Here is a 23,805-nt window from a genome sequence, read left to right as displayed (position 1 = left end):
GTACGCAGGCCTCTCACTGTTGTGGCCTCTCCCGCTGCGGAGCACAGGCTCCGGACGTGCAGGCTCAGCGGCCATGGCTCACGGGCCCAGCTGCTCCGCGGCATGTGGGATCTTCCCAAACCGGGACACGAACCCGTGTCCCCTGCATTGGCAGGCGTACTCAACCACTGCGCCACCAGGGAAGCCCTTAGCTGACTTCTTACACTCTCTTCATTGTTCTTATATCCCTAGGATAATTTTTGTAGCTGTGGTATCAGTCATAACATAATATGCCACAGTACCAATCCATACACACCCTCACACTCTTATAAAGGGAGATAAGAGTTTCAAAAGTTTTTCTAAATGCTATGAACTGCTAGTTAAACAAAAACAACTCTAAAAAGATTGGATAGCACCAACAATAGCACCAACAATAAAGGCGGAATACTTCAGGGTCCCCTGCATCTCTTACGAATATAAATTGAAGCAAAGGGTATTACAGAGCATCCGTTACAGGAGACTGAGATGGAAGCTGTTTTTCACAGGTAAAGAAACTGAGGCTCACAGAGCTTAACTGATATTTTTGGCTAATAAATGGTGAAGCTGAGAAAAAAAAATTTGGCCTTTTGAAACCAAAATGACAATAACAGTATTTCTTCAAACTGTGTACTCTATTTTGTTTATTTATTTTTTGTGGTGCGCGGGCCTCTCACTGTTGTGGCCTCTCCCGTTGCGGAGCACAGGCTCCGGACACGCAGGCTCAGCGGCCAGGGCTCACGGGCCCAGCCACTCTGCGGCATGTGGGATCTTCCCGGACCGGGGCACGAACCCGTGTCCTCTGCATCGGCAGGCGGACTCTCAACCACTGCGCCACCAGGGAAGCCCTAAACTGTGTACTCTAGCATTCTAAGGTTGAGTAAAAATGTTCTAGGAATTCTATAAATAGTTAAATTTTATTGTTTATATGAGGAGAAACAAGGTTAAGTCAGTAGCTGACAAACAGATGTTTTCTTACCAGGCCCATCAGAAAAGATACACTGATCTCACATATTCAAGAATGAGGAAAGCAATGGAGTTAATGTGCACTGTTCTAAAAGTCTGCAGTGGCCCAATGACTGTGGGATGTATGCAGGGTTAGGAGGGCACACCACTAAGATAATGAGAAGACCCAGCAGGATCAAGCATACACGTTCACACCGCCAGAAGTACATCATCATCTTTAGTGCCCTGTTCCAGAAGACAACCCTCACAACACCCCAGGCTATGCCATTTTAGACAAACACCAAGATGAACTAAATAGTACTGGGGAAGATGTGAATAAAGTTCATTTCAAGTGCAGAGACACTACTGCAGGTCATTCCATAAGCTGCTGCCATAGGATATTAACCAAGTCTTAGACAGGTAGGTAACATGACTTCTTAAATATGCTACAGCCACCCACTGAATCTCTGGGGAAAGGGGAGCACTGACATGATGAGTTCCTGGCCATAGGTCTTATACCTCTCCAACCTTATGGGCCCTGACAAAGGGTTACAATGATCATCCTTCATCATCACACTTGAAGATACTTACCCCAAAAGGGTAGTCCAGGATTCAACTACTACCAGTCTTGGGACAAGTATAAGCACAGCAAGAGGTTACAATGAGACCTTATTCTGGCAGTGATGAAGTAAAGGAAAATAAAATTTGGGTGAGCCAGGGTGAGTGGACCTTAATCTTCATCATTAAGCAAAAGAATATGCTCCTGGTATACTAGCCTGTCAGTTACCATTTCTCTTCAGCAGAGATCTGGGTCTGAGGTAACATCCATCCCTCACTCTCCATACCACAGCAGCAATAAAATGGTATGTAAGTATACCATGTTGGATTTCTTTTAAAAAGGCAAAACCAAAAACATGAACACACACAAAAAGCATTACTACTTTTCATTCTCATATTTAGATGAAATTTTTTGAGTAATGGAACGACAACAAAGCAGAAGGCCCCACTGAACAGTTCAGTTTTGATCCTCCCCCTTGTTTATGTCTTCTTCTTTACTCTTTTAATCTGTTAAGAAAAGTAACCTTACTGGGCTTCCCTGGTGGCGCAGTGGTTGAGAGTCAGCCTGCCGATGCAAGGGACACGGGTTCGTGCCCTGGTCCGGGAAGATCTCACATGCCGTGGAGCGGCTGGGCCCATGAGCCATGGCCGCTGAGCCTGCGCGTCCGGAGCCTGTGCTCCGCAACGGGAGAGGCCGCAACAGTGAGAGGCCCGCGTACCGCAAAAAAAAAAAAAAAAGTAATCTTACAATAACGTAAATGAAGGTGTGATTGTGACATCATTTCACACTAACTGGGTCAGCCTCCCAATTATGTTGTTTCAAATTAGTGATACACATGTGTATTACTGACATTAAAAAGAAGTTGCGGGCTTCCCTGGTGGCACAGTGGTTGAGAGTCCGCCTGCCAATGCAGGGGACACAGGTTTGTGCCCCGGTCCAAGAAGATCCCACATGCCGCGGACTGGCTGGGCCCGTGAGCCATGGCCGCTGAGCCTGCGCGTCCAGAGCCTGTGCTCCGCAGCGGGAGAGGCCACAGCAATGAAAGGCCCGAGTACAGCAAAAAAAAAAAAAAGGAAAGGTCTTCATTAACATTAAAAAAGATATTTCTTATTCTTTCGACAAAATTCAACACCCATTTATGATAAAAACCCTCCAGAAAGTAGGCATAGAGAGAACTTACCTCAACATAATAAAGGCCATATATGACAAACCCACAGCAAACATCATTCTCAATGGTGAAAAACTGAAACCATTTCCGCTAAGATCAGGAAGAAGACAAGGTTGCTCACTCTTACCACTATTACTCAACATAGTTTTGGAAGTTTTAGCCACAGCAATCAGAGAAGAAAAAGAAATAAAAGGAATCCAAATTGGAAAAGAAGAAGTAAAGCTGTCACTGTTTACAGATGACATGATTACTATACACAGAGAATCCTAAAGATGCTACCAGAAAACTACTAGAGCTAATCTATTAGCTCTAAACTAGAGCTAATGAATTTGGTAAAGTAACAGGATACAAAATTAATGCACAGAAATCTCTTGCATTCCTATACACTAATGATGACAAATCTGAAAGAGAAATTAAGGAAACACTCCCATTTACCACTTCAACAAAAAGAATAAAATACCTAGGAATAAACCTACCTAAGGAGACAAAAGACCTGTATGTAGAAAACTATAAGACAGTGATGAAAGAAATTAAAGATGATACAAACAGATGGAGAGATATACCATGTTCTTGGATTGGAAGAATCAACATTGTAAAAATGACTATACTACCCAAAGCAATCTACAGATTCAATGCAATTCCTATCAAACTACCAATGGCATCACAGAACTAGAAAAAAAAATTTGACAATTTGTATGAAAACACAAAAGACCCCGAATAGCCAAAGCAATCTTGAGAAAGAAAAACAGAGCTGGAGGAATCAGGCTCCTGCACTTCAGACACTACTACAAAGCTACAGTAATCAAAACAGTATGGTACTGCACAAAAACAGAAATATAGATCAATGGAACAGGATAGAAAGCCCAGAGATAAACCCATGCACATATGGTCACCTTATCTTTGATAAAGGAGGCAAGAATATACAATGGAGAAAATACTGCCTCTTCTACAAATGGTGCTGGGAAAACTGGGCAGCTACATGTGAAAAAATGAAATTAGAACACTGCGTAACACCATACACAAAAATAAACTCAAAATGGATTAAAGACCTAAATGTAAGGCCAGACACTATCAAACTCTTAGAGGAAAACATAGGCAGAACACTCTATGACATAAATCACAGCAAGATCCTTTTTGACCCACCTCCTAGAGAAATGGAAATAAGAACAAAAATAAACAAATGGGACCTAATGAAACTTAAAAGCTTTTGCTCAGCAAAGGAAACCATAAACAAGATGAAAAGACAACCCTCAGAATGGGAGAAAATATTTGCAAATGATGCAACTGACAAAGGATTAATTAATCTCCAAAATTTACAAGCAGCTCATGCATCTCCATATCAAAAAAAACAAACAACCCAATCCAAAAATGGGCAGAAGACCTAAACAGACATTTCTCCAAAGAAGATACACAGACTGCCAACAAACACATGAAAGAATGCTCAACATCACTAATCATTAGAGAAATGCAAATCAAAACTACAATGAGTTTTGCATTAGAGAAATGCAAAACTACAAAAACCTCACACCAGTCAGAAGGGCCATCACCAAAAAATCTACAAACAATAAATGCCGGAGTGGGTGGAGAAAAGGGAACCCTCTTGCACTGTTGGTGGGAATGTAAACTGACAAAGCCACTGTGGAGAACAGTATGGAGGTTCCTTAAAAAACTAAAAATAGAAGTACCATATGACCCAGCAATCCCACTACTGGGCATATACCCTGAGAAAACCATAATTCAAAAAGAGTCATGTACCACAATGTTCACTGCAGCTCTATTTACAATAGCCAGGACATGGAAGCAACCTAAGTGTCCATCGACAGATGAATGGATAAAGAAGATGTGGCACATATATACAATGGAATATTACTCAGCCATAAAAAGAAACAAAATTGAGTTATTTGTAGTGAGGTGATTGGACCTAGAGTTTGTCATACAGAGTGAAGTAAGTCAGAAAGAGAAAAATAAATACCGTATGCTAACACATATGTATGGAATCTTAAAAAAAAAAAAAGGTTCTGAAGAACCTAGGGGCAGGACAGGAATAATGACACAGACGTAGAGAATGCACTTGAGGACACCAGGAGGGGGAAGGGTAAGCTGGGATGAAGTGAGAGAGTGGCATGGACTTATATATACTATCAAATGTAAAATAGATAGCTACTGGGAAGTAGCTGCATAGCACAGGGAGATCAGCTCGGTGCTTTGTGACCACCTAGAGGGGTGGGATAGGGAGGGTGGAAGGGAGACGCAAGAGGGAGGAGATATGGGGATATATGTATACGTATAGCTGATTCACTTTGTTATAAAGTAGAAACTAACACAACATTGTAAAGCAACTATACTCCAATAAAGATGTTAAAAAAAAAAAAAAGCTCAAACTCAAAAAAAAAAAAGACATCTCTTATTAATATTTTAGAGATTTCCCTGGTGGTCAAGCAGTTAAGACTCCATGCTCCCAATGCAGGGGGCCCGGGTTTGATCCCTGGTCAGGGAACTAGATCCCGCTTGCCTGCTGCAACTAAGAGTCCACATGCTGCAACTAAAGATCCTGCATGCCTCAACTAAAGACCTGGCCCAGCCAAATAAATAAATATTTTAAAAAATGTATTTTAAAAAGAAACCCCTTAAACCTTCAACCAACAAATGTTATAGTTAATGGTAAAGCACTAGAAATATTTGCATTAAAGTTGAGAACAAAAAAAGCATGCTAATAATCACTTTTACTTAAAATTGCTCAGAAGTGATCTATCTAAATAATAGATATAAAAATGGAAATGAGATTAAGATATGAGAAAAATGGCTGAAAGACAGGACAAAACAGATTATGAAGGACATGCAAGGCAAGAAAAGGTAGTTTAGTTTAAGTGATATTTTTCAGACTTACTTATCAGAAGCATATAGGAAGATTAGATGGGATACTAACTAAATAAAGGAAGAGCATCATAAGTTAGCCAAGCCCTAAAGCATAAAAGTAAAAAGTAAAGATCCCTTAAAATCAAGTCATAGTCACAACAAGCATCCTCAGAATTACCTGGCTAAATACAAGTTCCATTTGCTGACGGAGCATAATTTTAATTCTGCACTGAACAGCAAGATAGTCAATTATCTACAATACAGCCAATAATGGATTTGTATTTTTAGAACTGGTATGGGTCAAGTGGTTGTCATTCCAGTGCTGCCTGATGAATCATTCACTTGTCCCTGGTCTCCTTTTCGCACACTCAAATACCTAATTGCATCCCACCTTTCAGTTGACCTTCAATCTCACATAGACAATAGGAGCCACTCAGCATATAATTTTCTCAACTTCCTTAATAGTATTTGTGGCACTGCCTTCCTCTCTTTTACAGTATGACTTCTCTTCTAATACAATCCTCTAGAATACAATAAAAAATTTCAGTGAAATGAAACGTCATATGACACAATAAAAGCTTTGTATGAGTTCTATAGAAAAATCAACAACTTTGAAATTGATGACCACATCTTTACTATCTTTAGAGATGCCTACATTTCACTCTTCCCTACAAATGTCAAAATATAGTTTTTGAAACATTCAGCAATTTTATAATTTTGGTTTAATTTCACAAATGAAGTATGTGTTTTTGTTTACTAGGTTATTGTTTTGACAAGTCTAACATTAACAACAGGAGAAAATACCAGTACTCCTAAATTATAGTTAAGTCATTATTTGTTATCTGGAATGATGAGAATATGATGCATTCTACTGAATGAAATATTTCAATTAAAAACTTACAAAGAATAAAAAGATTAAATATAACACAAACTGAGAATATTTTAATCTTCCTTTGAAGACTCAGAAGGCATCATACTCTTTCACCCCAAGGAAATATGGTTACAGGTTTCATTATTATCAACCTTTTAAAGTTTAAAAAGCAGCAGAACCTCAAAACATAAGCCAGATGAAAGCAATATATTAAGAAGTTTATGTTTAAATATATACTTATTTTTATAGTCAAAGAAAATACATAGCTTTTAAAAATAAAAATTTGAAACTGAGAGGATATGAATTAGTTACAGTCTCATTTCAGTCCCAGCACCCAATTCATGTATTTTACTTTTCCTACCCAGTATTAGGAAGATTCTAATTCACAGAGGTAGTAGTGTACTCCCATGTACAATTTTAAGTGTGTAGGGAAGTACAGATCTTTACTTTTTTTAAAGGCCAGGACAGAACCACTCTTTAATAGATATTAAATATATACAATGTTCAAATGTATGCAGAAGAGAAACTTGAACACCTCAACTAACTGAAGAGGTTAGTTTTTTAAAGCAAAACACAGCTTAAAAATATATTATAGTAACAAAAAGACATGAAGGAACCTTAAATGCACATTGCTAAGTGAAAGAAGTCATTCTGAAAAGCCTCATACCACGTGATTTCAACTTTTGGAAATGGCAAAACTACAGAGACAGTAAAAAGATCAGTGGTTGCCAGGGGTTTTGGAGAGAGGAAGGAGGAACGATGCAAGCACAGGGGATTTTTAGGGCAGTGAAGCTGTCTACAGGTAAAGCAGAATTTAAGAGAAGGGTAAAGAGAATTAGCTTTACACGAGCCAGCCAGAATTAGCTAACAGAGACAAACAATAAATTATCCAAAAAAGCCTTGATATCACTTGAGGAAGATTAGCTCACCTGGGAAGGTTGTGGAAAGCTGAGGTAAAACGCCCCAAGGGCAAAGGACTGTACTAATATGGTAGAAAGGTGTACTAAGACAGCACACTCAATTTCAAGCTATGCCAGCTTTGTCTCACTTTTTCCCACGAACAGAACTGCCCTAAAAAATGCCACAAAGGACCCGCGCAAACTTTTTTAAGAGGAGAAGAGGAAAAGTAGCAAAGCAAGTAAAATAGAGAGAAAAGCATGCTTTAGAGAGGAAGAATAACCCCTGGAAGCAGCAGAAAATTATAGATGAACACTCTATTCCTTCAAAAAAAATCTAAGGTAACATAAAACTAAAAATAAATCAAAACAAAAGGAATCCAAAAAGACATAATATGATATAACCAAATACTGATATAATAAGAGCAAATGTTCTTAAAATACAGAATATCCAAAACCTACCTTGGTGAACATGAAGATAAGTGAACAAATACTATGGATACCCTAGGCAGAAAAGCAAGGAGAAACAGGCTGACCTAAAGCTTCTCCATTGCAACCTATAATGCCAGAGAACATTAATTATCTATAGTTTTTTTGTTTAAAAGAAAATCCATTAAATTTTTATTTTATTTACACAAAAAGTAAATATATTTGCTTTCTAAAATACTGAAACAATACTGTCAGAAATCTTCGTTCTACCTTTATCCAATTTCATTCTTCTCTTCAGAGGTAACCACTGTTCACAGTTTAGTGTATATCCTTTCAGGCCTTTATCTGTGCATCTACACAGATATAGGCACAAAAGAAATGCATAGTTGTGTGTGTGGGTGTTTAACAGAAACGTATCATACCATCTTATTTAACAACCAGATTATTTGACTGAACAATAGATTTTACACCTCTTTATGTGTAGATACACATAAATATACCACATTTTTAAGCTGATATACAGTATCCCATAGAATGGATGTACTATATTTAACATACCCCTAATGATAGACCGTTTTAGGTTGTTACCAGTTTCTTACCACTGAAAACAATGCAATAAACATACATAATTTTACACAGCTATCCATACAGAAATATTTGCATATGTGCTAAAAAGAGCTCTTTATAAAGAAAACTGTTAAATCAAAGAACATATTTTAAAAGATACTGTCAAACTGACCTTTAAAGAAATTATAACAATGTATACATCCATCCGGTACCTGAGAGAAGCCATTTCCCTTCACCCTTGCTAGCCAAGGTTATCATCATTTTCATTTTGGACAATTGTTTAAAGAACAAACTGTATCTTGTTTTGTTTACAGATGTTAAATACTATGTCACATGTTTACTGGCCAATTTTAAAATTTGTTTTGTTTGTGAATGGCCTTAGTAATATTTTTTCTTTTTTCTACTGGTAGTTTGTGATAATTTTTTAATCAATTTTTAGGACTTCTTTATATACTCTAGATGCCATTCCGTTGTTATATGTGTTGCAGATATTTTCCACAGCAGGTCGCTTGTATTTTAATTTTGTTTTAGGTCTTTCTTCTTATAAAAATTTTCTAATTCGATATAGTCAGATTTACCACTTCTTTTGTTTTCCACATTTGGTATCTTTAGGAAGTCTTTTCCTACCAAAAGGCTGTATTTTCTTCTACCATTTCTATACCACAATTATTTATTTATTTATTTATTTATGGCTGCGTTGTGTCTTCGTTGCTGTGCGCAGACTTTCTCTAGTTGCAGCAAGCTGGGACTACTCTTCGTTGCGGTGCACGGACTTCTCATTGCAGTGGCTTCTCTTGTTGCGGAGCACGGGCTCTAGGCGCGCGGGCTTCAGTAGTTGTGGCATGCAGGCTCAGCAGTTGTGGCTTGCAGGCTCTAGAGTGCAGGCTTAGTAGTTGTGGCACATGGCCTTAGTTGCTCCATGGCATGTGGGATCTTCCCAGACCAGGGTTTGAACCCCTGTCCCCTGCCCTGGCAGGCGGATTCTTGACCACTGTGCCACCAGGTAAGTCCTCTACACTGTAATTTTTATGTGTTTAACAACATTTGGGCTTTTACTTCATCTGAATTCAAGTTTATCTTAACAATGTGCTGTACTAACACTATTTGCTGAACAGTACATCTTTTCTCTATTGATGTGAAAAGGCACTTTTACCATACGCTTAATTTCTATGGATAAATGGGCCTGTCTCTGAACTTTATCTGTCCCCTTAACCTATTTGCCTAGTCCACAAATATTTTACTTACCACCTTTGTATTAATGTTTGGATATCTGGTACAATTAGTTGCTTTCTCATTAATCCTTTATAATTTTTTCATAACCATTTTTCTCTTCCAGATGACGTTTCAAATCAAGCTGGTCAAGTTCATGAAAAATTCTGTTTGGATTTTGATTGGGATTCTATTTAATTTTATTAATAATATGAAAGTTCTGACACCTTCCCATTATTCACATTTTTCACTAGAAACAGGGCAAAGTAATCTTTTCTACTATATTACCTGATAACAAAAACAATTTATTTTTGAATGCCATCTTGTTTATGGCCACCATACTAAACCCAATCATTCTATAGTTGATTCTGTTGGATTTCCTACGTAGATGCTATCACCTACAAATATATTTGGTCTCTTCCTTTCCTGTAGTTTTATCTAATTCTTTTTGTTGCCTCACTGCATTGCCTAGAATCTCAAATAAAGTTTAAATGGTAGCAGGAACGTAGGAATTCTGAACTTCTTCTAGACTTTAATGGAAATGCACTTGATATTTCTAATGTTTGCTGTAAATTTCTGGCAACAAGCCTTAATCATGTTAAGAAAATATCCTATTCCTTATTTTCTCAGAAACTTCTAACAATCAGGATTATTAAAAATACTATTTCTGTATTTCCTGGATTGATCACTTTTCTCCTATTTATTAATATAGTAATTACACTAACAGGTTTCTAAATATTGAAAAATCTTTGCATTCCTGGGATAAATCATACTTGGCCATGATTAACTTTTCTCATATGCTACTGGATTCAGCTGTTATATTATTTAGTATCTTTATATCTGAGTTCACGTAAAAAATTAGTGTGTAATGTTTGCTGTTATTTTCCTTTTGCCTGGTGTCGCTATCAGGGTTATTCTATCTACCCTTACAAAATGAGCTCCTAAGTTTTCCACCTTTTTCTATGTTCTGGAATAGACAACATAATCTGGGAAGTTACTGGTCCTTAAAGACTTGACAGAAAGTCTAGGCTTGAAAATCGTCTGGACTTGATATCTGTAACTATTTTTACCATTTCCTCTACAGTCAATTATTCAAGTTTTCCACCTCTTCCTGAACAAATTTTATCATATATATTTTCCTAGAAAATCACTCAGGTCATTTAGATTTTCAAATCTAATAGGATAGAACATTCTCATAATTTTGAAAATCCCCTGAGTTCATTTTATGCTGCCTTTTTCATTACTATATTGTTCATTTGTGTCTTTTTTCTTTCAGTTTTATCTATTTTTTAAAAAACCTTTTCATATTTACATACTCTGTAACATCCTTTTTTTAGACTTTATTTTTTAGAACAGTTTTAGATTTACAGAAACAAATTGAGTAGGTAGTGCAGCATTCCCATATTCTCCCAGCCCCACTGCAATTTCCCCTACTATCAATTATTTTTATTAATTTTTGGCTGCGTTGGGTCTTTGTTGCCGCGCGCAGGCATTCTTTAGTTGTGGTGAGTGGGAGCTACTCTTCGTTGCGGCGCGCAGGCTTCTCATTGCGGTGGCTTCTCTTGTTGCAGAGCACGGGCTCTAGGCATGTGGGCTTCAGTAGTTGTGGCTCGCAGGCTCTAGAGTGCAGGTTCAGTAGTTGTGGCGCACGGGCTTAGTTGCTCCGCAGCATGTGGGATACTTTCTGGACCAGGGCTCGAACCCGTGTCCCCTGCATTGGCAGGTGGATTCTTAACCACTGTGCCACCAGGGAAGCCCCAGTTTTGTCTATTTTTAAAGCTAGTTTTTAATTTTACCAAACAAGTTACCAAGTTATATTTTCTATTTCATTAATTTCTGCTCTTATTATTAATTCCTTCCCTCTGCTTCCTTTAACCTTATTTTCCTTTTTTCTTGAATTGAATGTTCATTTCTCATCTTTGTTTTCTTTTTTCTTAAGAGTAAAGACCATCTAGTTTTCTGTATGCTATGTAGGCTATATCCCTGAGGTGAGTACCCTCACTATTACTGATTTCTTCACTTCCTAAGTTTTATTTTTCTCTCTTTATTCCACAGTTATTTAGAAGTATATTTTTAAATGTTCACATGAATAGATTTCTCTTTTCTCTCCTTTTGCTATTAATTTATATTTTTATTGCATTATGGTCAGCAAATGAGCCCTACGTGATTTCTGCTTTTTTGGAATTTGAGATTTTCTTTGCAGTCTAATGCATGGCAATTTTTTTTCCTTAATATTTATAACTCTGATTGGGAAAAATGTGTAATCTAAAAATTGTTCACTTTTCATTTGTCATTCATTTTGGGAGCAAGAAAAAATTAGTCTCTAGCATGCAAAGACCCACAGAGGTCTACTTATGAGTCCATCTTCAAAAAGGTACATAATGACAAAATCTACCCAACAATAGAGGAATCAAAATAAGAATACAGGGGCTTCCCTGGTGGCGCAGTGGTTGAGAGTCTGCCTGCCGATGCAGGGAACATGGGTTCATGCCCTGGTCCGGGAAGATCCCACATGCCGCGGAGCAGCTAGGCCCGTGAGCCATGGCCACCGCTGAGCCTGCGCGTCCGGAGCCTGTGCTCCGCACAGGAGAGGCCACAACAGTGAGAGGCCCGCGAACCACGCAAAAAAAAAAAAAAAAAAAGAATACAAGAATGGTCCAAACTCATCAAATTGTACACATTAAATAGGTACAGTTACTTGTATATCAATTATACTTCATTACAGCTGTTAAAAAATACAAGAATGGTAAAGTTGTGGCACAAAGGAACTAGGGGTGAACATCAAATCAAACAGTACAAATATTATCAACCAGGACAACATAAAAGTAACAGACTTCCTTCATCTTTCATAGGGGGAAATCAATGTGTAAAATTTGATTAAAAAAAAACAATAGAGGGCTTCCCTGGTGGCGCAGTGGTTGAGAGTCCGCCTGCCGATGCAGGGGACGCGGGTTCGTGCCCCGGTCCGGGAAGATCCCACGTGCCGTGGAGGGGCTGGGCCCGTGAGCCATGGCCGCTGAGCCTGCGCATCCGGAGCCTGTGCCCCGCGGAGGGAGAGGCCACAACAGTGGGAGGCCCACATATCGCGAAAAAAAAAAAAAAATAGAGGTATAAGTTTATTTTGCTATAAGTAGCTATTAGATGAACTAATAACAGATAGTACCATTTCCAAACTCAAAGAAAGGGTGACAAAAAGTATTAAAAACAGGTTGTAAAGTATAATTCTATCTTATAACTCTTAAGGAAAAACAGATGTTCATGTAATTTTTGTAAAAACATGAAAATATGTGAAAAAATTATAATATACAGAGGTGATGGTGGACACTTCTGGAAAGTGGGACTGAGAAAGTAGGGGGTTATGTTTACTTTTGACATATATTAATTGTGGTAATGGAATTTTGTTTAATGAATAGTGAACTTAAAGTCAGAAAACTGCCTCTATTAGTGTCACAAAATTGGATAATTTTAATTTCTCCCATCCTCGATTTATCTATAAAATAAAGATGTTTGTCATAACCACAAAAATGTTTTCATGTTATTATTCATGTTTATATGCCCTAGAGTAGTAAGAACACAGAAGGCAGGCAATACACATTTGCTGAGCTGAATCACAAATTACCTGTTTCAAGTTTGTTAAAATTAATTTCATTTCTTTTCCAAAAACACCTCAAAGAATTTTATAGCCTGCTATCCAACCTTCAGAAATGCTAAAATGTTACAAAGGCTAACAGAGGTGCCAAAAAATATCTTACTTGTAAGAGGTACATAAACATTTGTTTCTTGCTATCATAGTAAATATATGTGCACATCATTTTCAAAAACAGGAGAAAAAGCAAATCCCTTCATTTTATTTCCTTACTAAAAATTGGAAGACACTAAATCTACTTCCCAAAATTACATTTAGATCTGTAAGACAATTTTTTTTTGCTTGATGAGCCCTTTTAAGTCAATTCTTATCTCAAATTCTATAAAAACTTGGCCACCTGAAATTAGGTTCTCCCCTTCTCAACTGATTTTTAGCCAAATTACAAGCTCTATTCTTGGGCCTTCCCCGGTGGCGCAGTGGTTAAGAATTCACCTGCCAATGCAGGGGACATGGGTTCGAGCCCTGGTCCGGGAAGATCCCACATGCCGCGGAGCAACTAAGCCCATGCGCCACAACTACTGAGCCTGCGTTCTAGAGCCTGTGAGCCACAACTACTGAAGCCCGCGGGCCTACCACAACAAGAGAAGCCATCACAATGAGAAGCCCGCGCACTGAAACAAACAGTAGCCCCCGCTCGCGGCAACTAGAGAAAGCCCGTGTGCAGCAACAAAGACCCAACGCAGCCAAAAATAAATAAATTTATATATATATACACACACACACACACACACACACACACATATATATAAGCTCTATTCTTGGCCATGTTTAAATATTCATCCTGATTATGAGGGTAATAAGCATGACTTGCAGTCAGCTCACACAGGTATCTAGAAGAAAAGGATCTGAAGTGACTTAGAAACAAGAATGATTAAAAACCAGACATGCCTTCAATAATATAAAAGTACATTTGTAGGCTTATAAAAGTACATTTGCAGGCTTCCCTGGTGGTGCAGTGGTTAAGAATCCACCTGCCAACACAGGGCACACGGGTCCAAGCCCTGGTCTAGGAAGATCCCACATGCCGCGGAGCAACTAAGCCTGTGTGCCACAACTACTGAGCCTGTGCTCTAGAGCCCGCGAGCCACAACTACTGAAGCCCGCATGCCACAACTACTAAGCCTGCACACCTAGAGCCCGTGCTCTGCAACGAGAAGCCATCGCAATTAAGTCCGTGTACCGCAAGGAAGAGTAGCCCCAGCTCGCCGCAACTAGAGAAGATGGGAAGGGGGTGTGATGCAAAACACAGAAACTGAAACACTAGAACACGTGAACCCAACTGTATTTCAAATGAATGATATAACTACATGAAGAGTGAAGAAAAAACAGTACAAAACAAATCCACGTAACTTACAAACACAGTATTTGATTATATACTCTCAGTCTTGGGCAGGATGGATGGGGGGATAACTGCATACAAACTCTGCACCCTTTCCAGGAGATTTGTTTTTTGTAGTAGTATGTAAAATAGTAAAACTATTTCGGAAGTATGACAGCCCTCCTAGAGGACAGTGGCAACATCTGGAGATATTTTTGGTTGTGGCACCTAGTGGGCAGAAGCCAGGGGTGTTGCTAGACAACCAAGAGCGTACAGGACAGCCCCCACGGCACAGAATGATTCGGCGCAGAACGCCAACTGTGCGAAGACCGAGAAACTTTAGTACACAGATGAGCTAGGGGGTCTGTATATGTGTTAATACATACATGCATGTCCTAGTTCTGTCTACTTAAAGGGCCCAGGAGCAAAGACATCCCAGTAGTAATGAGTACACTTAGTGCCCATACCTTGGTCTCAAATACCATTCCCCACTAAGAGGAACCAGGGCTTTCTAGAGCAACAGCTGATTCTAAGGTTAAGACAGGATAGGTAAACAATAAGCTTGGAATATCCTGTTATCCTAGAAAGTAAGGAGGTGCTCACAAAAAATGACAGGGGCATAGATAAGAGCCAACTGAAGAGGCTCCTATGGGACAATCTGGGACAATTCAAGCACCAAAACAGTACAATAGTAAAGAATGATAACTGAAAATCTAAGAACCCATGAGTTAATACCAATAATGAAAAGAGAAGTATATAAAAAGGAGAAAAAGAAGGTCCACTGATTACAGTAAAATGCTGAGTGCTAACAAATACAGAATGAGTAGTGGGGTTAGAAAATCATCACTTTGCCACCACTGTAGTATAGAATCATTCAAGCAGGAATCATCAATGGATGTTAAATCTAGGAGAGAAATTATCGACAGGAAAGAAAAATGTTTGCATGATCTTAAAATATCTCCCCACTTATCTGCTGAAAAGGAAATAAAAGCAACTATATAGTGGAGACATCAGACATTTAGACTGAGTGATCAAAATTAACATCATCATTGAGGGACAAATGGACATTCTGTGTCCCTAGATATGATATCCTGAAAAGAATACAAAATTATTTATGTAGTATTCTGTCCAAGAATGCATAAACTGGATCTAATCATGAGGAAACAGACAAACATAAAATGAGAAATACTCTATTAAAAAAAAAAAAAGACTCACAAATAACAAACGCTGGCAAGAAAAGGGAACCCTCATACACTGTTGGTGGGAATATAAATTGGTGCAGCCACTGTGGAAAAAGGTAAGGAGGTTTCTCAAAAAACTAAAAATAGAGCTACCTTATGACCCAGCAATTCTACTCCTGTGTACATACTGAAAGAAGCAAAAACACTAATTTGAAAAGATACATGCACCCCAATGTTCATAGCAGCATTACTTACAATTGCCAAAGTATGGAAGCAACCTAAGTGTCTGCCAACAGATGAATGGGTAAAGAAGATGTGATATATATACAATGGAATACTACTCAGCCAAAAAAAAAGAAAGAAAATCTTGCCATTTGCAGCAACGTGGATGGACTTGGAGGGCATTATGCTAAGTGACCTAATCCAGATAGAGAAAGACAAATACTGTATGATATCACTAATATGTGGAATCTAAAAAAAATACAACAAACTAGTGAATAAAACAAAAAAGAAGCAGACTCACAGATATAGAGAACAAGCCAGTGGTTAGTTACCAGTGGGGTGACGGAAGTGGGGAAGGGGCAACTTAGGAGTAGGGAGGAAAAAAGGGTTACTATGGGATTATATAAAATCATGTGTGAAGCTTCTGAAAATTGTAAAGCGCTATAGAATTTAAAGAATCTTTCATTCAATAAAAAGAATTTTTTTAAAGACTATTCAAAAATATTAATGTCATAAAAGACAAAGAAATGTTGAGGAAATGTTCCAGGTTAAATGAGACTAAAGTGACATGACAAATAAATATACCTAATCCTAGACTGGACTGTGTACCAGAGAGGGGGAAAAAATGCTATAAAGGACATTATTGGCCCAATTAACAAAATTGATGTAGATTAAATAAAAAGTATTGTGACGATGTTAAATTTTACTGAAACTGCTAACTGTACTGTGGTTTTATAAAAAAATAAAGTTATTCTTAGGAACCGCACAGTGAAGTACCTCGGGGAAAGGTCGTTCATGCATGCAACTTACTCTCAAATGGTTTTAAAAAAAATACTGTGGAGTGAAGTAAGTCAAAAGAGAAAAACAAATATCGTATATTAACTCATATATGTGGAAGCCAGAAAAATGGTACAGATGAACCTATATCCAGGGAAGGAATAGAGACGCAGATGTAGAGAACGGACATGTGGACATGGGTGGGGGGAAGGGGAGGGTGGGACGAATTGGGAGATTAGGATTGACATATATATACTACCATGTATAAAATAGATAGCTAGTGGGAACCTGCTGTATATAGCACAGGGAGTTCAGCTCGGTGCTCTGTGATGACCCAGATGGGTGGAATGGGCAGGGCGTGGGAGGAAGGTCCAAGAGGGAGGAGATGGAGGTATACATATAGCTTATTCACTTCATTGTACAGCAGAAACTAACACAATATTTTAAAGCATTATACTCCAATTAAAAAAAAAATACTGTACACACAACTAGAGTGCAAATGATAGAGAAAATGGTAAAAAATAACAATAGGTGAATTTGGATAAAATGTATGAGTATTCTTTGTACTAATCTTACAACTTCTCTACAGATTTGAAATTATTTCCAAATGAAATTTTTTAAAACCCACAGAAAATCTTTTATTATATCTTTATTTTTATTTATTTATTTATTTTTTGTGGTACGCGGGCCTCTCCCGTTGCGGAGCACAGGCTCTGGATGCACAGGCTCAGCGGCCATGGCTCACGGGCCCAGCTGCTCCATGGCACGTGGGATCTTCCCGGACCGGGGCACGAACCCATGTCCCCTGCATCAGCAGGCGGACTCTCAACCACTGCGCCACCAGGGAAGCCCAGAAAATCTTTTAAATACCTAGAACATGAAGTTAAATGTTCCCCCTATTTCCTCACCTACAAAAATAGAATATTATAAAATATGGGATGCTGTAAGATACTATAAAATAGCAGTAGTCAAATCATTTCATGCTTCTTTCATTAATGCACTTGCATTAACTATACTAGCCACCTCATAAAGTTCAAATACAATAGCCATTGGATGATAAAAGATAACACAGTAAGACAAAAAGGAAAGGCATTAGCAGTAAAAACAACAAAAAAGCTTTCATTTTTCTAATACACGGATTCCAGACAAAAAAATTTTGAAGAGCTTTGAAGCACCTACCTTCCTATTAAACAAAAGATAGTTAATACACGCTTAGGATAGAACTTATCCCAACTAACTTACTTGTTTGCTCTGCTTTAAACATATACACGTTTATGTCAAATGGGTAAATAATACTATGTCAAAATAAGATCCAGTTTTAAAATCAGACCAAATAGTCCAAACCAATATTTGAACTCTCATAACAATAGTTTTAATTTAGAATATGTCTCCCAAAGCTGTATTTTAATTTACTACTTTGTCCTTTATGAGAGGATTTTTTAAAAATCACAAAACAGAAAAACTTACAGTTCATCTCGTTGTCTCTGGGACAGCACCATTTTGGCTGTAATGTCAAGCTTATTTGATATAGTGGTATGTCCCTCCTTTGGGAAATCAAAAAACTTTGCAATCCCTGGATTTATAATTAAATATGCCACTAAGTGGCTTCCACGCAGGGGAAAATGATTCTTCCACAAGTGAATCCAACGAGTAACCAGGAGATATTCAACAAGTAAGGTTCATTCCACCTAAGAAGAAAGAGAGAAAGATTATTTCTTTCACTTAGAATTTAAATTATTTCTAAATTATTATCTGCAGTATACACTTTCAAAGGTGAGGTATTACTATGATGGTAATATGAGTATCAGATGATGTTTTTTAACCTACTGTGAAAATCAATGCTAAAATAGTCATTTTACGAATTTTAAATTATCTTTAATAGTTTACTGAGCCAAAAGAACACTATTTTAAAATTTACCCACTCACAACCATGTCACCTACTAGATATATTGATACCAATTTTATTAAATTTTGAATATTAACATACAACTTCTAGAGAAGACAATAATTTTCCATTAATGATAAAAAAACAAATTTTCTAATTTACAAAAAGAAGCATTACCTGAAAAAAGTAACAAAGATAAGTACTTCAGAAACTGTCCACAAGCCAAAGGTTCCAACCATAACTGAAGTAACCTTCAAGATTGAATATTAGTTACTAGTGATCTTAGAATAGCTGATATTACTTATAATGTAAACAAGCCATTTAGCAATCTCATGCCTTCTTAACCAATGCATTTAATCAAGAAATAATTTTGGGACTTCCCTAGCGGCACAGTGGTTAAGAATCCGCCTGCCAATGCAGGGGACACGGGTTCGAGACATGGTCTGGGAAGATCCCACATGCAGCAGAGCAACTAAGCCTGTGCGCCACAACTACTGAGCCTGCGCTCTACAGCCTGGGAGCCACAGCTACTGAGCCTGCGTGCCACAACTATTGAAGCCCGCGCGCCTAGAGCCCGTGCTCCGCAACAAGAGAAGTCACCGCAACGAGAAGCCCACGCACCACAACGAAGAGTAGCCCCCACTCGCAGCAGCTACAGAAAGCCCACGCACAGCAACGAAGACCCAACACAGACTAAATAAATGAATGAATGAATGAATAAATAAATTTTTAAAAAGATAAAGCTGAAGAGGTAAGCACAGGCTAGGCCACAAAACAAGCTCTGGTCTTTACAATTTATCCTAGGGACAATGGTAAACCATTAGATAAGTTTTTTAGAAAAATCATTCTCATTTATATAGTGAAGAATGGACCATAAGGACGGGAAAGGAAGAAACCAGATAGAAGGCTTGCAGTAATGAAGGTGAAAGATGATGGAGATCTACACTAGAATAGCAGCAGTAAATAAAGAGAACTAGAAAGGTGAGAGTAAAAGGTCAGTCAAGAAGTCAACTCAAAAAACTTCTAGATTTCTAGATTAGAAATAAGTTGAACTAAGTAGAACTATGTGTGAGGGGATGAAGAAGTAAGTGTGACTCATTCCATCTTTAGATACACTGAATCCAAGGTGCCTGTGAGATTTCTAGTCAGAAGCTGTACAACCAAGTCAGTTCTGAAAATAACCAACCTATGGGGGGAGAAAAAAAGGTCTGGTACTTACCAGCTAAGAGACGGTATAACTGAAGCCATGACAAAGGATGAGATGACCTATGGAGAATGTGTAGAGTACAATGAGCAGAAGCCCTAGCCTAGAGCCAGGCAGAGCAACACCAACACGTAAGAGTCTACAACAGAGGCTAAGAGGAAGCAATTAAAGAGGTAAAAGTAAAAAGAAGAGAGAATATGTCACAAGCCAAGGAAGTATTTCAAGGAGAGGCAACCAACAATACCCAAAGTTACCCAACTGTCAAGTAAAATAAGGTCTGAAATGGGTCTGTTCCATTCAGTATAGAGCTCCCACTGATAACCTTGATGAGAATGGTTTCAGTAAAATGGTAAGGGCATGGTTCAACACCGCAAAATCCACATCCAAATGGGCTGATGAGTGCAAGAAGATGAAGTAAAGATGGTACCATGAATAAAAATCTTAGAAACAGATGGAAATGTTAAAAAGCAGTTTTTCTGGGTTGTTGTTTTTCTCAACCAAGCGAGATGCTTAAATGCTAATGGTGGAGAAAAAAAAAGACTCAAGAGAAATAAAGGAATGAATAATTTTAATATGACCATTTTCACCCCCTAATTAACCAAAGGCAAACAATGAAACAACCAGACATGATGTATCCACTGACAGAATAACAACACGCCACCTATAAAGTATTCTTGCCACAAAATCAAATCTGAATCTGTTCAAGTCTCTGGCTCCAACTATCAATTTGCAAGACGTATAGAGGGCAGAAGAATATGTTAAAGACACCATGGGGATATAACCAGCAAAATCCAGATTGTGAAAAGCCCTATAAAATGACCCAGTTTCTTCAAATAAATTCCAAGGAAATTTAAAAAAGAGTTGGAAAGGGAAACCTATATATTAAAAGAGATAAGTGATATAACCATTGGACTTCACTGACCTTACTTAGATCTGAACTTTTAGAAAGTGTAAAATAAATAATTTTTGTAAAACAAACCAATTAACAAACATTTGGGGAAATGTGAACATTGACTGGATGTCTGATGATATTAAAGAATAACTGAGTTTTTCAAGGGACAACGGTATCGTGATTATTTTTTAAAGTCGTTTAGAAATATACAATGAAAATTTTATCAGTGGAATAACATGTCTGGGATTTGCTTCAAAAAATTTGGAAGTTTGGATGGAGGGACATATATGAAACAATATTAGCTTTGAGTTGATAACTGTTGAAGATGGATAATGAATGGTTATTATTCTCTACTTTTGTTTATGAGTCTGATAACTGATAACAAAGGAGTCTGGACTCCTTTGAGAATGTGATGAAAGCCAAGACCTCTTCCCTCATAAAAGGACATATGAAGATAAACAAAATATTACATACATGCATTTTAAGGGGGTTCACAAATCCTTCCGAAGTCAACATAATGAATGAAAAGACTTATCATTTTTGAAATGTATTTTGGCAGTACTTCAATAATCCCCTCTAAGCTACTTGTATATATCACAAACATATTTCAAAGAGTTTGGTTTGTTCATTTGCAAAGAAGAGTTTGGTTTGTCAATATCCAGACGTTCTTAAGAGATCAGATCTGTGTTGCCTGAGCACTAGAAACAGAGGCTTCTTCAGTATGCTTTCTGGAATGCAGAATTCTTAAGTATTCTGTATTCTAATACTATATCCACTTTTCTGCTACACCAGTGCAGCTCTCCTAGACAACAATGTTTATGACTTGGATAAGTACCTCACCACAGAAAGAGAAAGAAGAAAAGTAAAAAAGAAAAGAGAAGTAAGAGAATATTAAAAAATAATCTTACAAATCAGGATGGTGAGTAAATTATTAAAGTTCCTCTCATTTTGTTTCTATGTGTTAAAAACATTGGCTAAGTTTTCACACTTAGCCAAGTTTGCAAGTTCTTTTATCTCCCATGGACTTCCCAAGGACACCAAGGCTCACTGCTAACGGATTCACACTTGAGACAGATATTTCAACAACAATAATACTGTCCTATAATCTCTGAGCAAACGATTTGAAATTTTTCTCCTGTCAAATTCTTTTGTATTAGGCTGTGTATCAATAGTTAGTTACGTTAAAAATTACCTGGAAAACTACAATAGAAAGTGGTAACACACTGAAAGAGACTACACGGACAGGACAGAGCTACAAGATCTGCAGAAGTCTAGTTTTACCAAGGTGGGAAATAAAGTCCACCACACAGCTCTCAATTTCACCCCATTGCAATGAGAGCTTTTGGTCCGAAAGTTAGGGACTGAAAGCTTCAAGGCTAATGGGAATTTTCTGCTCAAACAATATTGTTTTAAATGCTAAAGCCTTCAATATTAACATATTGATTGGTAAGGTCTTACCCAGGGATTTTCCAGTTGAATACTTATTAAAAAGAAGAAAATCACAATACTTAGACCATTCTTAAAATGGGACAATCAGCCTCATGTAAAATTGGTGTAAATCAAAAGAATATCCTAGAATTTGAGGCACTGTGATGTTAAGGCTTCAAATTTTGAGATCAGTTTCCAGCTTCAAGGAAACTAAAGCAGAAGGTTGTTACATTTTTTTATGAAAGGCTTTTAGTAGAGTTTTTTACAGTTTTATTTTAGCAGAGTTTTATTTCTATGCAATGCAGAATTCTTCTGTATTATTCTCTCTCTTCCTGGTAACACAGTATTACATACAGTTTTGAAGTAATGATGCTTACACAACAGCATTTTGGGGGAATGTTACATTGATCTCAAATTATAAGCACTACAAAATGTCAAAATTATGAGGACTGACACAACTTTGCCTTAAAGAGTACTAGACTGGAACTTGTCATGTTTAAGGAAGACTTAGAGTGTTCACTGATGTTTATGATTTTAATATTTCTGAAGGCCATTACAGTGACTTGGATATGTGCTGAAAGCCAAACTTTTAAAATTTTTGGCTTTTTAAACAAAGAACTTTTTTTTTTTTTGATTTATTTATTTTTGGCTGTGTTGGGTGTTCGTTGCTGTGCGCGGGCTTTCTTTAGTTGCGGCGAGCGGGGGTTACTCTTCATTGTGGTGCACGGGGTTCTCACTGCAGTGGCTTCTCTTGTTGCAGAGCACAGGCTCTAGGTGCGCAGGCTTCCGCAGTTGTGGCATGTGGGCTCAGTAGCTGTGGCTCACGGGCTCCAGAGCGCAGACTCAGCAGTTGTGGCTTGCGGGCTTAGTTGCTCTGCGGCATGTGGGATCTTCCCGGACCAGGGCTCAAACCCGTGTCCCCTGCACTGGCAGGCGGATTCTTAACCACTGTGCCACCAGGGAAGCCCAAACAAACAACTATTTAAAATAAATCCTATGTCAACACAGACACAGACACACAGACACACACACACACACAAAACACCTTTATAAAATATTATTTCACTAAAAATCTACATTGTTCTTTGCTAACCAGGAGTTTATGAAATAGGGGAAAACAACACAGAAAATAAAGGATGTGTCTGAGGGAAAACATAAACAGCCAATTATATGGTAACAGTAGAGGTGTACTGACATAAAAAATGGAAACTGTCAGATTTACTTATTATTAGATGTACATTAAGTGATTACCAATGGTTCCTGCTCTCATGAAATTGTCACTCAACAATGCCTTATTTAAAGAGGGTCAGCATGGCTTCCCTTGTGGTGCAGTGGTTAAGAATCTGCCTGCCAACGCAGGGGACACGGGTTCGAGTCCTGATCCAGAAAGATCCCACATGCCGTGGAGCAGCTAAGCCCACGTGCCACTAATGAAGCCCGCACATCTAGAGCCCATGCTCTGCAACAAGAAAAGCCACCGCAATGAGAAGCCCGCGCACCACAACCAAGAGTAGCCCCCGCTCGCTGCAACTAGAGAAAGCCCTTGCACAGCAACGAAGATTCAACGCAGCCATAAATGAATGAATGAATGAATGATGACAGCTAAGAGAAAGGGGTATATTTTTTAAAAAAATAAAATAAAGAGGGTCAGCAAATTATCTACCTTCCTTGAATAGCACGTATTATATTATAGCTCATAACCCTAATCCAAATAATATATTCCAGATACAGCAATGA

The 23,805-nt window shown here is 38.0% G+C and overlaps 1 protein-coding gene across 2 annotated transcripts in view; it reads right to left on the bottom strand.

Moving 5' to 3' along the window:
* Positions 1–23,805, bottom strand: part of PAFAH1B1 (platelet activating factor acetylhydrolase 1b regulatory subunit 1) — a 73,795-nt gene that overhangs the window by 25,068 nt on the left and 24,922 nt on the right. For both annotated transcript variants that reach the window (XM_027130660.1, XM_027130661.1), the window contains exon 2: positions 18,127–18,347. In XM_027130660.1, coding sequence (XP_026986461.1) covers positions 18,127–18,158 — 32 coding nt within the window. In that variant the 5' untranslated portion in view covers positions 18,159–18,347. The remainder of the gene's footprint in view (positions 1–18,126; positions 18,348–23,805) is intronic.

The sequence above is a fragment of the Aethalodelphis obliquidens genome, unplaced genomic scaffold (genome assembly GCF_003676395.1).
Source record: "Aethalodelphis obliquidens isolate GAN/ISIS:26980383/991018 unplaced genomic scaffold, ASM367639v1 scaffold38, whole genome shotgun sequence".
In the NCBI taxonomy this organism is placed as follows: Eukaryota; Metazoa; Chordata; class Mammalia; order Artiodactyla; family Delphinidae; genus Aethalodelphis; species Aethalodelphis obliquidens.
The sequence above is the reverse complement of the archived record's forward strand: the minus strand, read 5'-3'. Positions and strand labels throughout refer to the sequence as shown.